General features: G+C 34.9%; 1 protein-coding gene and 1 long non-coding RNA gene across 2 annotated transcripts; both read left to right on the top strand.

Moving 5' to 3' along the window:
* Nucleotides 1-634: 634 nt before the first annotated feature.
* On the top strand, nt 635-1,771 carry LOC131638945 (uncharacterized). Its single transcript, XM_058909470.1, has one exon. The coding sequence runs from the start codon at nt 635-637 to the stop codon at nt 1,769-1,771; it is 1,137 nt and encodes a 378-aa protein (XP_058765453.1).
* A 7,890-nt stretch (nt 1,772-9,661) lies between these two features.
* LOC131638943 (uncharacterized) lies at nt 9,662-13,221 on the top strand. The gene is made up of 3 exons (XR_009294816.1): nt 9,662-10,192; nt 10,417-10,476; nt 12,971-13,221. It is a non-coding gene; the product is annotated as an uncharacterized LOC131638943 (long non-coding RNA).
* Nucleotides 13,222-15,829: the final 2,608 nt, after the last annotated feature.

The following is a 15,829-nucleotide window of genomic DNA, read 5'->3' as shown; positions in this document are numbered from 1 at the left end:
GTCAGCCCCGTGACTTTCATCTCTTTTGCATTTTCTTTGCTACGCTTCATCCTAACACGGCCAGTTTCAAGTGACACAGGTGGTAGTGTCAGACCTCATGTAGCTTGATTTTTCACTTCCTTCGAAACTCCCCTTTTTGTACTTTTTGGCATTGATTTGTCTCGATTTATTCCTTTAAGCTTGCAAACAGTAAAATACACAACCAAAGCATAAAATGTAGAAGAATGAAGTAAAACACTTGACAATATAAAGCAAAGACGACTAAAATCAACGGTAAATAAACGTGTAAAAACCACTAATCAACGCCCTGACTCAAAATATTGGGAGTTCAGCAATAACCCCCGCAGCCACCGTGGCTGCTGTAACTCCAAATTGCAAGTTATATGGAGTACCTGGACATATCGTTTCTGAATGCCAATTGCTACCTGAAATACCTCCCGACCAAATGAACTACGCTCAAGGAAACCTGTATTCTAACACCTATAACCCAGGTTGGAAGAATCATCCAAATTTCTCCTACAAGAACAACAATGTGTTATACGCTTCTCAAGCACCTCCTGGTTTCCAAAAGCCAAACCAAGCTACACCTCAAGCCACTTCTCAAGCACCTCGTAGATCCAACCTTGAGATAATGATGGAAAACCTTGTTTCTTCTCAATCACAACAAAATAAAGAGTTTATGAACCAAAATGCACACACCTTTGAATTAATGAAAAAATTAGCAACCAAAGTAGATGCCTTGGCTACGCACAACAAAATGCTAGAAACCCAAATTTCTCAAGTAGCCCAACAACAAGCAACAACTGTTGCCCCAGCTGGAGTGTTTCCTGGTCAACCACAACCTAACCCGAAAGGTCATGCTAATGCCATTACATTACAAAGTGGGACTGAATTAGACGGACCAGTAGATCCAAGAATCCTAACTAAATCGATGTCTCAACAAAAGGAAAATGAAACCGAAAAGGCATACGTAACTCCACCACCATATAAGCCACTTATTCCATTTCCTCAAAGATTAGATAAGTCTAAAACCAAAGGACAATTTAAGAAATTTGTAGAACTTTTGAAGCAATTAAACATAACAATACCTTTCACAGAAGCCATAACACAAATGCCATCATATGCCAAATTTCTTAAAGAGATACTGTCTAACAAAAAGAAACCTGAAGATAATGAAACAGTGATGCTTACTGCGGAATGTAGCGCTATTATCCAAAATAATATGCCACCTAAGCTGAAAGACCCTGGTAGTTTCTCCATACCCTGTGTGATAGGAAAGTTCGTAATTGACAAAGCACACTGCGATTTAGGAGCTAGTGTTAGTTTGATGTCCCTTTCAGTCTGTGAAAAACTTCAATTAGGAGAATTAGGACCAACTAGGATGTGCCTACAATTAGCTGATCGCTCTATGAAGTACCTTGTAGGTATGCTAGAAAACATTCCTGTAAGGATAGGTCAATTCTATATTCCCACATATTTCATCATAATGGACATTCAAGAAGACTCTAACATTCAAATCATACCAGGAAGACCTTTCTTAGCCACTACTGGTGCTATCATCGATGTGAAACGAGGGCAACTGAGTTTTGAAGTCGAAGAAGAGAAAATTGAATTCATCCTTTCTCAATTCCTTAAAGCCCCTGCAATAGTAGACACATGTTGTTTTATTGACATCATCGATGAATGTGTGAAGGAAATAAAGTCAGAACCACCAAAGGATACTGAAATCCTAAGAATTCCAACACCGCCTATTTTTGAAGACGATCATTGACGTGGGGAATACCAAGACAATCACCTGAGTAAATGCCTAGAACTAACTCCTAATCCTATACCTGGTCCTAAGAAACCTGTTGTAAAACTTAAAACATTACCAAATGATATAAGGTACGAATTCCTAGACGAAGAACTTAAACGACCTGTCATAGTTAATGCTGATTTAAGAAGAACCGAAACCGAAACCGAAAAATTACTTACTGTCCTAAGAAAATATCCAACCGCTCTAGGCTATAGCATCTCAAATCTTAAAGGAATAAGTCCTTCTATTTGTATGCATCACGTCATGCTTGAAGAAGATTGCAAAACCTCTAGAGAACATCAAAGACGAATCAATCCCATTCTAAGCGATGTAGTTAAGAAGGAAATTCAAAAGTTGTTAGAAGCCGAAATTATATATCCCATATCTGACAGTAAATGGATTAGTCCTGTACATGTCGTACCTAAGAAAGGAGGAGTCACCGTAGTCACTAACGCAAAAGGAGAATCTGTAGCACAACGTACTCAAACTGGATGGAGAATGAACGTCGACTATAAGAAGTTAAACAAATCCACTCGCAAAGATCATTTCCCTTTGCCTTTCATAGATCAAATGCTTGAGCGCTTGGACAAACACTCCCATTTCGGTTACTTAGATGGCTACTCAGGATTCTTCCAAATTCCTATCCACCCCGATGACCAAGAAAAGACCACATTTACATGTCCTTATGGTACATTCGCTTATAGACGAATGCCATTCGGACTTTGCAATGCACCCGCAAATTTCTAGAGATGCATGATGGCAATCTTTGCTAATTTCCTGGATGGAATAATGGAAGTCTTCATGGACGATTTCTCTGTCTGTGGAGAAATTTTTGAAGGATGCTTAGAAAACCTTGAAATGGAACTCAAACGATGTGTGGGCGTCAATCTAGTACTCAATTGGGAAAAATGCCATTTCAAGGTCCGACAAGGGATTGTGTTTGGACACATTGTGTCCGACAAAGGGATCGAAGTGGATAAGGAAAAAATAGAAGTGATAGAAAACCTTCAACCTCCTAAAACCGTTAGAGAAATTAGAAGCTTTCTAGGACACGTCGGTTTCTACCGATGTTTTATCAAAGATCTCTCTAAAATAACAGCCATTGATGTAGGATCAAGCGCTTACCACTGCGCTAAAAGCAATTGCTGTTAGTGAGGGCGCAACTTTATTTCCTTATAGTATGAGCCCTCAGGGGCTGCACCTAAAGCGAGGTTTGTAAGCTCTCTCTAGGCGCCATGGGTTGGGATGTTAAGCCCATTCGAATCCCTAAGGGTGACGCTGGATTTATTTATCCAACAATCTCCCCCCCAGTGTCAGCCGGGGGGATTCGAACCCATGACCATGCTCTGATACCACTTGTAGGATCAAGCACTTACCACTGCGCTAAAAGCAATTGCTGTTAGTGAGGGCGCAACTTTATTTCCTTATAGTATGAGCCCTCAGGGGCTGCACCTAAAGCGAGGTTTGTAAGCTCTCTCTAGGCGCCATGGGTTGGGATGTTAAGCCCATTCGAATCCCTAAGGGTGACGCTGGATTTATTTATCCAACAATTGAGTGAGTTGCTAATGAAAGACGCTGAATTCATATTCGATGACAAATGTTCTGAAGCATTTCAAATTCTAAAACAGGCACTAATCTTTGCACCAATTATGCAACCTCCAGATTGGAGTGAACCGTTCGAGATAATGTGCGACGCAAGCGATTATATTGTAGGTGCCGTATTAGGAAAACGAAAAGATAAAAAATTCCATGTCATATACTATGCGAGTAGAACCCTATACGAAGCCCAAATGAATTACGCCACAATAGAAAAGGAACTTATAGCATTTGTGTTTGCGTTAGACGAATTCCGTTCCTACTGGTGGGAGATAAAGTTATCATCTATACCGACCATACCGCTATTAGATACCTTCTAACTAAGATAGATGCCAAGCTTAGATTACAGAGATGGATCCTACTATTACAAGAATTTGATTTAGAAATCAAAGAAAAAAAGGGAAACCAAAATGTCATAGCATACCACCTTTCTAGACTTGAAAATATGAAGATCGAACAAGTACCAATCAATGATGATTTCCCATACGAAAAGCTTATAGATAAATTTGAAACCAATGAGATTGAACACTATCAAGCCAGCTATCCTTTAGAAATAGAGACTTCAAGTCTTGAAACCAACCACTTAACAGAAGTGGCATTAGCTCACTCTACTGCACCATGGTATGCGGATTTCGTTAATTACCTAGTTGCCGGTGTCCTTTCACATGAGTTAACATACCAACAAAAGAAGAAGTTTTTCCATGACCTTAAACAATACTACTGGGATGAACCCCTCCTCTTTAAAAGAGGTTCTGATGGGATTTTTCGTCGTTGCGTGCCAGAAGAAGAAATTGAAAGCATAATAGACCATTGCCACGCTGCTCCTTATGGAGGTCATTCAAGTACATCTAAAACCTGTGCAAAAATCATGCAATCTGGTTTCTTTTGGCCAAATCTATGGAGAGATATGCACATTGCTGTTTTAAACTGTGACCGGTGTTAATGCACTGGCAACATTTCAAGACGCGATGAAATGCCTCAGAAAGGCATTGTGGAAGTAGAAGTCTTCGATGTTTATGGAATCGACTTCATGGGACCTTTCCCATCTTCTTTTGGTAATAAATACATACTCGTAGCCATTGATTACGTGTCCAAATGGATCGAGGCTATAGCCTCTCCAACAAATAACACACGAGTAGTAATCAAGATTTTCAAGAACATAATCTTCCCAAGATTCGGTGTGCCGAGACTCGTCATCAGAGACAGAGGCTCTCACTTCATTTCTAAAATCTTCGATAAACTCTTAGCAAAATATGGAGTTAGACACCATGTAGATACACCTTACCACCCACAAACTAGTGTGAAAATTCTAGTAACTCACACACGATGTCTTACTGGATTTTATGGCATCCACAATAACACAGAATAATACTTTAAGACAGAAAAAGCATAAAACAATAAAGAACACATAGAATTGTTCACCCAGTTCGGTATACAACTATACCTACTCTAGGGGCTACCAAGCCAGGGAGGGAATCCAATATAAGCAGTAAATTCAGAGCTAAACTCCCCCGTTTACAACTCCTCACTTAAGACCTACCCAATGCAACTCTAATCTAGTCCTAGACCTAAGTATCTCCACTCACTCCCCCCCAATCACAATAGTGATTACAAACAGACTTTAATCAAAAGAGAGAAGACACACTTCAAAAACACACCTTAATCTTGCTTAAAAGCTTCAATCAAGAGACACACACTCGTGCTTAAAAGCTTTGAGTGAAAAAGTACAAAAACAACCTATTCCAATACAATCATCAAAAGACAATTGCTTTGAGTACAAGAGACTAAACACACAAACACAAAACTATGGTTCTTCACAATAAAAAATCTCTCTGTGTTCCAAATTAGGATTGCAGTCTTCTTATATGCAGCTTTTGGGTCTTGGGCTTTCCAAGAAACAAGTAAGGGTTAACCAAGTTAACCTAATTCACACGTCATCAGGCTCTTACAGAATATGCTGTATGCGAAATCTTCAAGGAGAAATATTCAGAACACAATAAAATGTTTCCTAAATTATAGATTCAGAGAAATAAGGAAACATAATAGTAAAACATAACAGCTCCTGCTGTCAAACATGGATGTCATGACATCGGTCATGACATTCACTAAAAAACCTGTATTAGCTTAAACATATGCAACCTCCATAACACCATATAAAGCATGTCATGATATTTGTCAAGACATTAAACTCCCAGGTATGTTTTACCACAAATGCAGCCAACATGAAAACATCTACAATCTCCCCCTTTGGAAAACTTTTGGCTAAAACATCCTGTCACACCACATCAGAGAAACACTTGCAGCAGAAAACACACAACCACACACAATCAGAGCTAATAGAGTACATCATACCACACAAACATGCAATTACTACTACTACTATAATCAGCATGCATATAACAACCAAGGTTACTCCTACTTCTACAGCAAACATCAAAGCATTTAACATGGTTATACCACCACTACAACCATACCACATGAACAACTGTCAAGTATAACAGAAATAAACAGCTATACTACACACAATCAAGCAGATGAACACAAAATAAGCTATCAGGAATTATTGATCACACACACATGTTGTTCTGGGGTGACATTACTACTCCCCCTGTTTGGCCAAAAAAGTTGCCAAACCAAACTCCCCCCTTCTCTCCTTTTTTCAAAGGGATCTATGGTTCCTCATAGATACAGATTCCTAACTTGCTTCGCAAGTTTTCAAACTGTGTTGCATCAAGAGCTTTGGTGAATATGTCAGCTAGTTAAAGTTTAGTGGATAAATGTTCCAAGCAGATGACTTTGTCTTCTACAAGTTCTCTAATAAAGTGATGTCTGATATCAATATGTTTGGTTCTGCTATGCTGAATTGGATTCTTGGAGATGTTGATAGCATTGAGATTGTCACAGTACAAAGTCATGACATTCTGTGTAACATTGTATTCAGTCAGCATTTATTTCATCCAAACCAGTTGCTATGTATTCTGCTTCAGTAGTTGATAACGAGACACAATTCTGCTTCTTGCTAAACTATGATATGAGATTGTTTCCTAAGAAGAAACACCCTCCAAATGTGCTTTTTCTATCATCAGCACTTCCAGCCCAGTCAACATCACAATACCCAGACAGGGTAGGGTCACACCCGTGAGTGTATAATATGCCATAGTCAGAAGTTCCATTTACATATTTGAAGATTCTCTTGACTTGGTTTATGTGACTTACCTTGGGTTCTGCTTGATATCTAGCACATACTCCTACTGCAAATGCAATATCTAGTCTGCTGGCTATTAGATATAGTAGACTTCCAATCATGCTCCTGTACAAACTCTGGTCAACACTCGTGCCACCTTCATCTTTAGATAACTTTAAGTGTGTTGGTGCAGGAGTTCTTTTGTGACTAGCATTATCCATTCCAAACTTTTTGACAATGTTCTTGGCATATTTGCTTTAAGATAGAAAGATAGAGTCTTCCATTTGCTTAATTTGTAGTCCAAAGAAGTATGTCAATTCTCCAACCATACTCATTTCAAACTCAATCTGCATTTGACTGACAAAGTGTTTTACCATTCCATGTGACATTCCAACAAACACTATGTCGTCCACATATATCTGAGCAATCATGATTCGTCCATCTTCATTCCTTACAAAGAGAGTTTTGTCTATTCCGCCTTTCCTATATCCATTTATGGTTAGAAATTTAGTCAATCTCTCATACCAAGCCCTGGGAGCTTGTTTCAAACCATAGAGAGCCTTTCTTAGTTTGTAGACATGGTTAGGAAGATTTGGATCAACAAAGCCTTTAGGTTGTTGTAGCGGTGAATTTGGTGAGGCTAGATTCATGGGAAGACTTAGCTCATTTTAATCAGAGTCGCCATCGCGCTTTATTGTTTCCAAAAAGGAATGGGTGAAAGAGCAAATAAAACCCACAGAAGTTTTAAAATCAAAACTAATAAACTTATCAGAGATCTGGCTACAGAGGGTTTGTTATACAAGGGGAAGGTTTTAAGCACCCCTCATATCCATGGTACTCCATGGGAACCTCTTTTTTTTTGTGTTATTATCTTTTGTTTATAAATAAATTTTTTTGTGAAAAACCTATGTGAAAAACTTGTTTGAAATAGAGGGTGAGGATGGAAAGAGAATGTTTTGAAAGTGAGCTCGATAAGATATTGCATGTTAGGCCTACATACCCCTTAAGTGCAATAGGGAAGTCAGAGCTTCTGTAGTTCCTCTTTTTTTTTTAAAAAGGAAAAAAAAAGGGGGCCAAAGTGGCCAAAATCTTGTTGGATGTGAGCTTTAAAATACTCACAAATTTTTAAAAGAGGGTTAAGCTTTAAAATACTTAACAAGATAAAAAAAAAGATTAGGCTTTAAAATACCCAATAAGTTTAAAAGGTTAAGCTTTAAATACTTAACAATTTTGAAAAGAGAATTAGGTTTTAAAATACCTAAAAAGTTTTAAAAGGTTAAGCTCTAAAATACATAACAAATTTAAAACAAATCAAAGAAGGACCAAACTTTAAAATACATGGTCAATGGGCTAAGAGAAGTTTCACCGGGAATAATTCATCTCTTAACACCAAGGTTTAAAAACAAGATCAATGGATCAAGAATAGCTTCACCGGGAATAATTCTATTCTCAATACCAAGGTTTCAAAACAAAAGGGTTTTGGCTAAGCTTTAACAATACTAAATCATAAACAAGTGAAAAGCTTTAAAATAATTAACACAAAAGTAAAATAGATTGGAAAAGAATTTAAGTACCTTGACAATTTAGTCAATATCATTCACATCCTTTGGATAAAACATCAAGCTTAAACAATTAACAATAAATACCTCATGTATGTACAAGAACAAACAAGTGAGTGTTAACAAGCAAGAAATGGATGTATCTAAGCCCTTGGATTCAAATCATGTATGAATGATGATTGATTAATGTGATGATTAAACATTGGGTTAGATAAACAAGAATAATAACAAGTACAAATCACATGGATATAAAATCAACAAGTATGTACAACACAAAGATTAATAATTAAATACAAGACATGGACTAAAATCAACAAGTATGTACAAGCACAAATAAGCATGTATAAACAAAGATCAACATGTTGCAAATTTTTTGGTTAGGGTTTTAAACCTAAAGTTTTCAAATTAGGGTTTTAGAAATTAGGGTTTTGAAACATACACCTAAACCTAATTAATTTTAATTGTTAAATACCAATTTCTTTAGGAGAAATGGTATAAGGGTACATAGATAAGTTAAAGACACTCTAACCTAACCCTAAACAAGTATTGACAAAAATATACTAAGTCACTTTAGAGAAATATTCAAAAAGAGACATATTTTTTATTGATATTTCATATATTAAAAGACTTGTTTTTGATTAATTTTTAAATTATGATAAAATAAATATTTTTGGGATTTTTAATCATGGTATTAAAATACACTAATTAAATAAAACACACAAAAAATAAGAGATTAAAAAGACTAATTTTCCTATTTTTGGTGATTTTTCAAAGTTTAATAAAAACTTAAAGAAATGAGTGATAAAAAAGAAATGGAGTGTGGCCACAAGGGCTTGAACTCACGCCGTATAGGTCACCACACAAAACAACCACCAACTGGGCTATGCGCGCATAGTGACAAAGGAATGAGCCCAGTTCAATATAATACAAAACAAGTTGTAAAACACTGAAAAATAAAAGAAATAAAAAGGTCTGGGGCGAGGGGAATTCGAACCCCAGACCTTGGGCACACGCTTCACAAACACACACAACCAACTGGGCTATAACGATGTAGTCGTTATTGGAATGGAAGCAAAACATTATATTTTAAAATGCACCCTGAATGAAGTTTGAAAAAATTCATCTTCTTCCTCGTGCCATGAACACAGTAACAACAACATCAATGGCATCAAATTCAAACATTATCAATACTCAACCAATTTTGACAAATTAAAACCCTAACATGATCAGAATTGACTCACGATTCTAACAGTGGGCTTAGTAATAATTAAAACACATTAAAACTCAAGAGTTTCTGGAAATTCGTATGAACCCTAGAAATTTCAAATTAAAATTAAATGCTTAATTTGAAAAATCAATTCTCAAAACCTTAGGGCTTTTATTCAGCATGTTATAACAAACATTTTGGTATCAAGAAACACATAAATTGAGCTCCTTTTGAGGGAGCTCGAAATCAAGTCACATACCTCTGAAAATGGAGGTCTGGAGAGCAATGTGGTGGACCTGGGAATGCCTCAAGTGTAGGGGTGGCAATAAAATCCATTAACACAATATCCATCCGATCCATCCTATAATTTATCCATCCAATCCATCCATTAAACAAAAAAATAATTTAATGGATTTATCCAATCCATCCATTAAATCATATGGATGGATTCAATCCATCCATCTTATTTTATAAATCCATTGGATATTATTTTATCATTTATTAAATTAAACTTTTTAATATAAAAATATATTGCATTTAATTTCTTTTGTTAAACGTTAAAACACAATAAGAAAAAAAAATATTTCAGATTCAATTTCCAAATTTCCCTAATCACGTTCTCTCCAAAGAAGAACCCTAATTTCATTTTCCCCCAATTTCTTCTTCCCCCAGTTTCTTGATGAAACCATTTAGCTAGCAATTCAACTCAACGTTTTGGTACTACAATCGCAATTCAACTCAAAGTTTCGGTGCTACAATCGCAATTCATCTCAGCATCGCAAATTCAAATCAGCATCGCAACTCAACATTTCCTATTCTCGTAATCGTTGGCTTCTTACTCGATATCATTGGTATTTCCCTAATTTTTCTTCGATCCGTATGCATTGTTTAATTTTTCGTTTCGAAATTCATACGTTTGATTTTCGTTTCGAACGCAAAAACGATGTATTTAAGATAATTTATATGCTGAAACCCATTATTATTTTTCATGTTAAAGGATTTATGGTTATGGTTATGGTTATGTTATCAGTTTCAGGGTTGCTTCATTCAAAGGTTTGTGTTTCTGTGTTTTCAGGGGTGCTTATAGCTATCGCTTGACATTGCTTTGATTTCCAAGTTCTACAAAGCTAAAAAGGTAAATGTTTGTTAAGGGTTGCTTCATTCAAAGTGCTGTTTCTGTTGATCTGTTTTTGAAGGTTTGAAAGTTTGAATTACTTGTATTACGTTAAGATCTGTTACTGCTTAGTTTCTCTGATGTCTCTGATTACTTTAGGATCTGTTTATATCAATATGTGTGAGTGTGTGTGTTGATTAATCACTCAATGTGGCCGCATCTGAATGATATTGATACCTGGTCACTTGCACCATCTATTTATTTATCAAACGCATTAGCTAACTACTCTAACTTTATCTGATTTTTCCAATTTGTTGTCCAAACAATAACACCCTCTTTAATTTCAACCTTGTCGTCGAAGTTGCAATCTGGAAACTGGAAATCTAGGAAGGCATACTAAATCTTGTCTGTCCATTCTGATATACGTTGCTCCAAGAACAGTAAGAGATTATTATTCTGTCAGCTTAGGCCTGACCCTTGCCATAATGTCCAAATATGGGCTTGGTTGGCAGAAGCTTCCTTTTACCTTACCTTACCTTAACAAGCTCATTACTAAAATCAATTTGGACCTGCTCAAGGTTCAAACCCTTTGTTCAGAACATCAATTCTGTGTCTCCCCCCTTCTCCTCCTCTAAAACCCACTTCTTTACACCAGCGGGATAGATATCTTAGGTGCAAACACCTGTCCATGTAGTCTGGCGTCTGTCAGCTTTGGTTGTGGTGGCCGATGGGGGTATAGCCAAACTTTTAATAACTTGAATCTGCATGTACAAAAACTTTGATCTGGGAGCGAAGTCAGTAGACTAACTGGGCTAAAAACCTAGTTTTTTTAGGCCACCAAGCGGTACTTCCTTCCAACCTACACAGTAAACAGATCTATCTCTCTTTTGACCCTTATGTTTACTTAGACACAGTTGTGACTGGTGATTTCCTTTTCAACGTAGCAAACTTCCGATGGATTTCTTCCATCATCATCTCTATGAAAGCTGTGAAGTGTGAAATATAAACATTGAGCCATATTGGCATCTCCTCTTTCAACTTTTGCCTTGACCACATCAGTCCCTGGTTCATCATTTGTTTCTGTTACCTTATCAAGCTGTTGTTTTGTTTCTTGATTTTCCAGTTTCTTCTCCAATGACCAAGCTGGTTCTGGTTTTACTTCTTCCTTTTCCAGTTTCTTCTCCAATGACCAAGCTGGTTCTGGTTTTACTTCTTGCTTTTCTCATATCCAACCAAATGAGTCACTTCCATTAAACTAGGTGAAACATCTAAAAGTGGCCTTAGTTGTAATGCTTTAATTGATAATTTGACTTATAATACAACCCAATAGTATCGATTATCCATGCAGTTGACTCTGACTAGCAAGATATTGCTTGGTATAGGTTCATTGTAGAAAATAATCAATGATGTTTTTTCAGGAAAGTCTTGGTAAACTCAGTGGATCTGTAAACTCTAACACTATGTACTAGTCATTGTTAAAAAATTAGATGTTGTTTTATGCCTTATGCCATTAGTTGTCTTCAGCTGATGTTTCTACCGGCATTGGTACTGTCGAACTTTCTAAAATATAGTTATGAATGTCCTTATCAACATCAGAACTAGGGCTTTGAGGTGTTACTGAATGCTGAATACTATCATATGGTTTGGGATTTAACACAGGAATTGTGGTTTTGTAATCTTTTATCTTTGAGCACTTTTTTAAATAGCTATGCCAATAGTTCTTTATCTTTCGTGGTCCGTTCTTCCCGGCAGTTTTTCAGCAATCAATGACCATCTGTGAAGGAATTGAAATTAGACAATCATTAATTAAGTTTAAATACAAACTATGAAATCAAGTTGCAACTACACGAATTTGAGATTCATTATAAGAGCTCACCTTACCTCTTCCAATTAATGTTTCCAATAGTATATAAACACGTGATGAAATAATAAGGGTCTTCTACTATCAATTATTTATTGACTTCACAAAGTTAGAGGTATTTGATGCACAAAATGAATAGATAAAAAATTAGATGCTGTTTTATGCCTTATGCCATTATGTGATGTGCCTATAGCTCAGTTCTATACTAACTTCATTTTCAATTTTCCTCTTATATATTTAATATAACTTTTTTACTGCACCTTTTTCCCATATGCCACAAATATTGCTCAGTTCTATACTAACTTCATTTTCAATTTTCCTCTTATATATTTAATATAACTGTTTATTATAGGTATTTTAAATGCTTATAAAGATTTTTAACGGTGGACACACAGTAATATAACTAACTTATTTATCTCATCTCAAAAGTTAATTTACGAGAGATAAAGTTTCACAACAAAAAAGAAATTTATTTTTGTATATTGGTATATGTGCTTTGATGTTTCTTCTATACTTAGTGAAGTATATTACAAAAAGAAGAAGCTCGTTCTTTTCTTAATGACATGCACACACATACCATATTCTAAAGATGTTCTTGTTGTTACTGCTAGAGGAAGCAATGCTGAGATTATACCTCTGAAAACTTTATGGCAGGTTCTTTAACTTGAAGATGAGTAATGATGAGAAAAGTTTTGGCATGCAAAGAAGAGGTGGAAACATGAAGAAATTGAGTCGCTCCAATCAATTGGAATTCTCTTGTAGCTTAAGGACTTTATGCAATCTTGAATCTCGTTTCACCTAGGAATTCTCTTTTGTAATTCAAGAACCTTGTGTAAATGAAATCCAAAGATTTGTAGTAATTTTGTATCACTTTCTAAACTTATTAACATTAATTATGTTATTTATATATATATATATGTGTGTGTATTTTTTTTATATTTAAGAATATAGAAATATATATATATATATATATATATATATATATATATATATATATATATATATATATATATATATATATATATGTGTGTGTGTGTGTGTGTGTGTGTGTGTGTGTGTTTTTTTTTACAATTAAGAATATTTAAATTATTTTTTTGTGAAATTTAAATTTTTGAAAGAAATATAAAAATAATGGGTATATTAATTTTTATGTGTGAAATTTAATTTTTTTATGAAATTTAAAAAATAAATAAAAATATTTAATTCTTGTGAAATTTAATTTTTTTAAAATATTTTTTAAAAATAATTAAAAATATTAAAAAAATTGTGAAATTTAATTTTTTAATTTTTTTTAAAAATAATTAAGAATATTAAAAAAAAATTGAAATTTAATTTTTTAAAATTTTCTTTAAAAATAATTAAGAATATTAAAAAAAAATTGTGAAATTTAATTTTTAAATTTTTTTTAAAAAATAATTAAGAATATTAAAAAAATTTGTGAAATTTAAAAAACAATTAAGAATTTTTAAGTTATTTGTTTGGATGGATAGATATCCATCCATTAGAAATCTGTTAACGGATGGATTGGATGGATTTTATTCCTTAATGGATGGATTGGATTGGATTTTTATTAAGAGAATTTAGTGGATTCTAATGGATTAATGGATTGGTTTGATCCATCCATTAACAATCCAATCCATATCCATCCAATCCGTCCATTTTGCCACCCCTACTCAAGTGTTCAAAAAGCTTCTATGAACCTCAAGGAAGCTTTTGCAATGCTCAAAAGTTCTTGAAGATACCTGCAAAACAAAACTCGATTTCACCTAGAACTTGAAAAAGTTATGGTGAGTTAGCTATGAAAATGGTGTTCCAGATGCAAAACAGATGTTTGGTTAGCTTCTATATGATGTTTAGAAGCTAACAAACATAAAAGGCCTTAAAACGCACGAGTGGATTTTGTTTTGGCAAGTTTGGTTCGAAGGTTCTTTTTAAGAGAAATTTGAATGGTGATTTCGGGTTATAGGTGTTTGGCAAGTGTTTGGATGTTATGGATATCTTCCAAATGACAAATAGAAGCTGTTTGAAAGGTTATTTTTATTTGGAAGTGTTTGGTTTGAAAAATGACAAGTTGTGAGCTTAGAGAAAGCTTTAATGGAGTGAAAAATGTGATTTTTGGTTTGGAAGTGTTTGAAAGGCTAAGAGAGGTATGGACAGCTTCTAATTGATGTTAAGAAGTTGTTCAAACTCTTGTTTGACACCCAGAACTCTTAGAACTCAGAATCACTATAAAAGTGCAAAGATGAGAAAAATGGAGAATTTCAAGTGAGGTATGACTTGGAGAATTCTGGTGTAAGGGATGCAATGAGCAATGCCCTCTATTTATAGGAAAGATTTAGTGTTTGTGGGAGGGAAAAACTCAGAAGTTTGAAGCTCACATGTGATCTTGTACCATGTTGCTTCTTTGTGAAGAAATGAGAAAGTTATGGTTCCCATGGTGAGTACAAACTTTAAGCATGCTTGCAAGGACTTTGATATGATCTTAGAGGCTTACTTTTTCTGCATAGGGAACAAGTTAGAGGCTCAAGACAAGTTGACTTGTGAAAAAGCAATGCTTTCTTCACTTTCTTCATAAAATTTCTTCATTTCAAGTGTTCATGGTGCCATATTGACAAAATCATATCTCATGAATGGAGCCATGGATTTCCATGCTACTTAACTCCTTGGAAAGCCCTTGCTACATACTTCAAATGAGTAGTTGAAAGTTTCCTCAAACTCCTTTTGGATCATTGAGAAAAATGGCCATAAAGTTAAGAAAAAATCCAAGTAAAACACTTGAAAATTTTTCTAAGTCTTTGAAAATTATCTTCTTAATTCCATATCTCTCAAAATAATCACTTTTTGAAAAAAGTTCCAATGTGATAAGTTGTTTGTTTTGCCAAGATCTACAACTTTCATGTTGGAAGTTTTTTGAGTTGTGTAGGTGAAATTTTGAGATCCATGAACTAGTTCAAAATACACTTAAAAACCCTAGTTTGACTTTTTGTTGACTTTTTGATTCTTGATGAATTACTTAAATTTTCTTTGATCAAATGTCTTTAATATCCATATGATGATGATTTGGATCTTTAAAAGTCCATGGTTGACTATTTTCCTCAAAAGTCAAAGGTTGACTTGCATAGTTGACTTTTTCCAAATGAATGGCTGTCTTGTGATTTCCAAATGAATCAAGCTCTCCTCTATAAATGAATAATATGAATGGACTATAATATTGATTTGGATGCCCTTGAATCACATTTTGAGTCTTGGAACCATCTCCTGATTAAAAGTCAACCCTCCAGTGAAATTAGGTCAAAAACCCTAATTGGAACTTCTGATGAACTTGAAGGTGATTGATCTTGTATTGAACCATCTTTGGGCCTTGATTTTGATTGGAGAACCCCTTGAATCTTGGAAGAATGTTGAATTTCTTTGTGGGCCTCAAAACCCTAGTTTGCTCAACTTCTCCTTGATCAGTCTTCTGCCTTAGGACACAAGCAACAAACAACATTTTTTTGTATTTTTGGTTAGCAA

Source organism: Vicia villosa, unplaced genomic scaffold, assembly GCF_029867415.1.
Source record: "Vicia villosa cultivar HV-30 ecotype Madison, WI unplaced genomic scaffold, Vvil1.0 ctg.002488F_1_1, whole genome shotgun sequence".
Lineage (NCBI taxonomy): Eukaryota > Viridiplantae > Streptophyta > Magnoliopsida > Fabales > Fabaceae > Vicia > Vicia villosa.
This window is presented reverse-complemented; position numbering and strand designations above follow the sequence as displayed.

Excerpts from the sequence above, each read along its gene's own strand:
- LOC131638945 (XM_058909470.1), top strand. The coding sequence starts at position 635 with ATGGAAAACCTTGTTTCTTCTCAATCACAACAAAATAAAGAGTTTATG.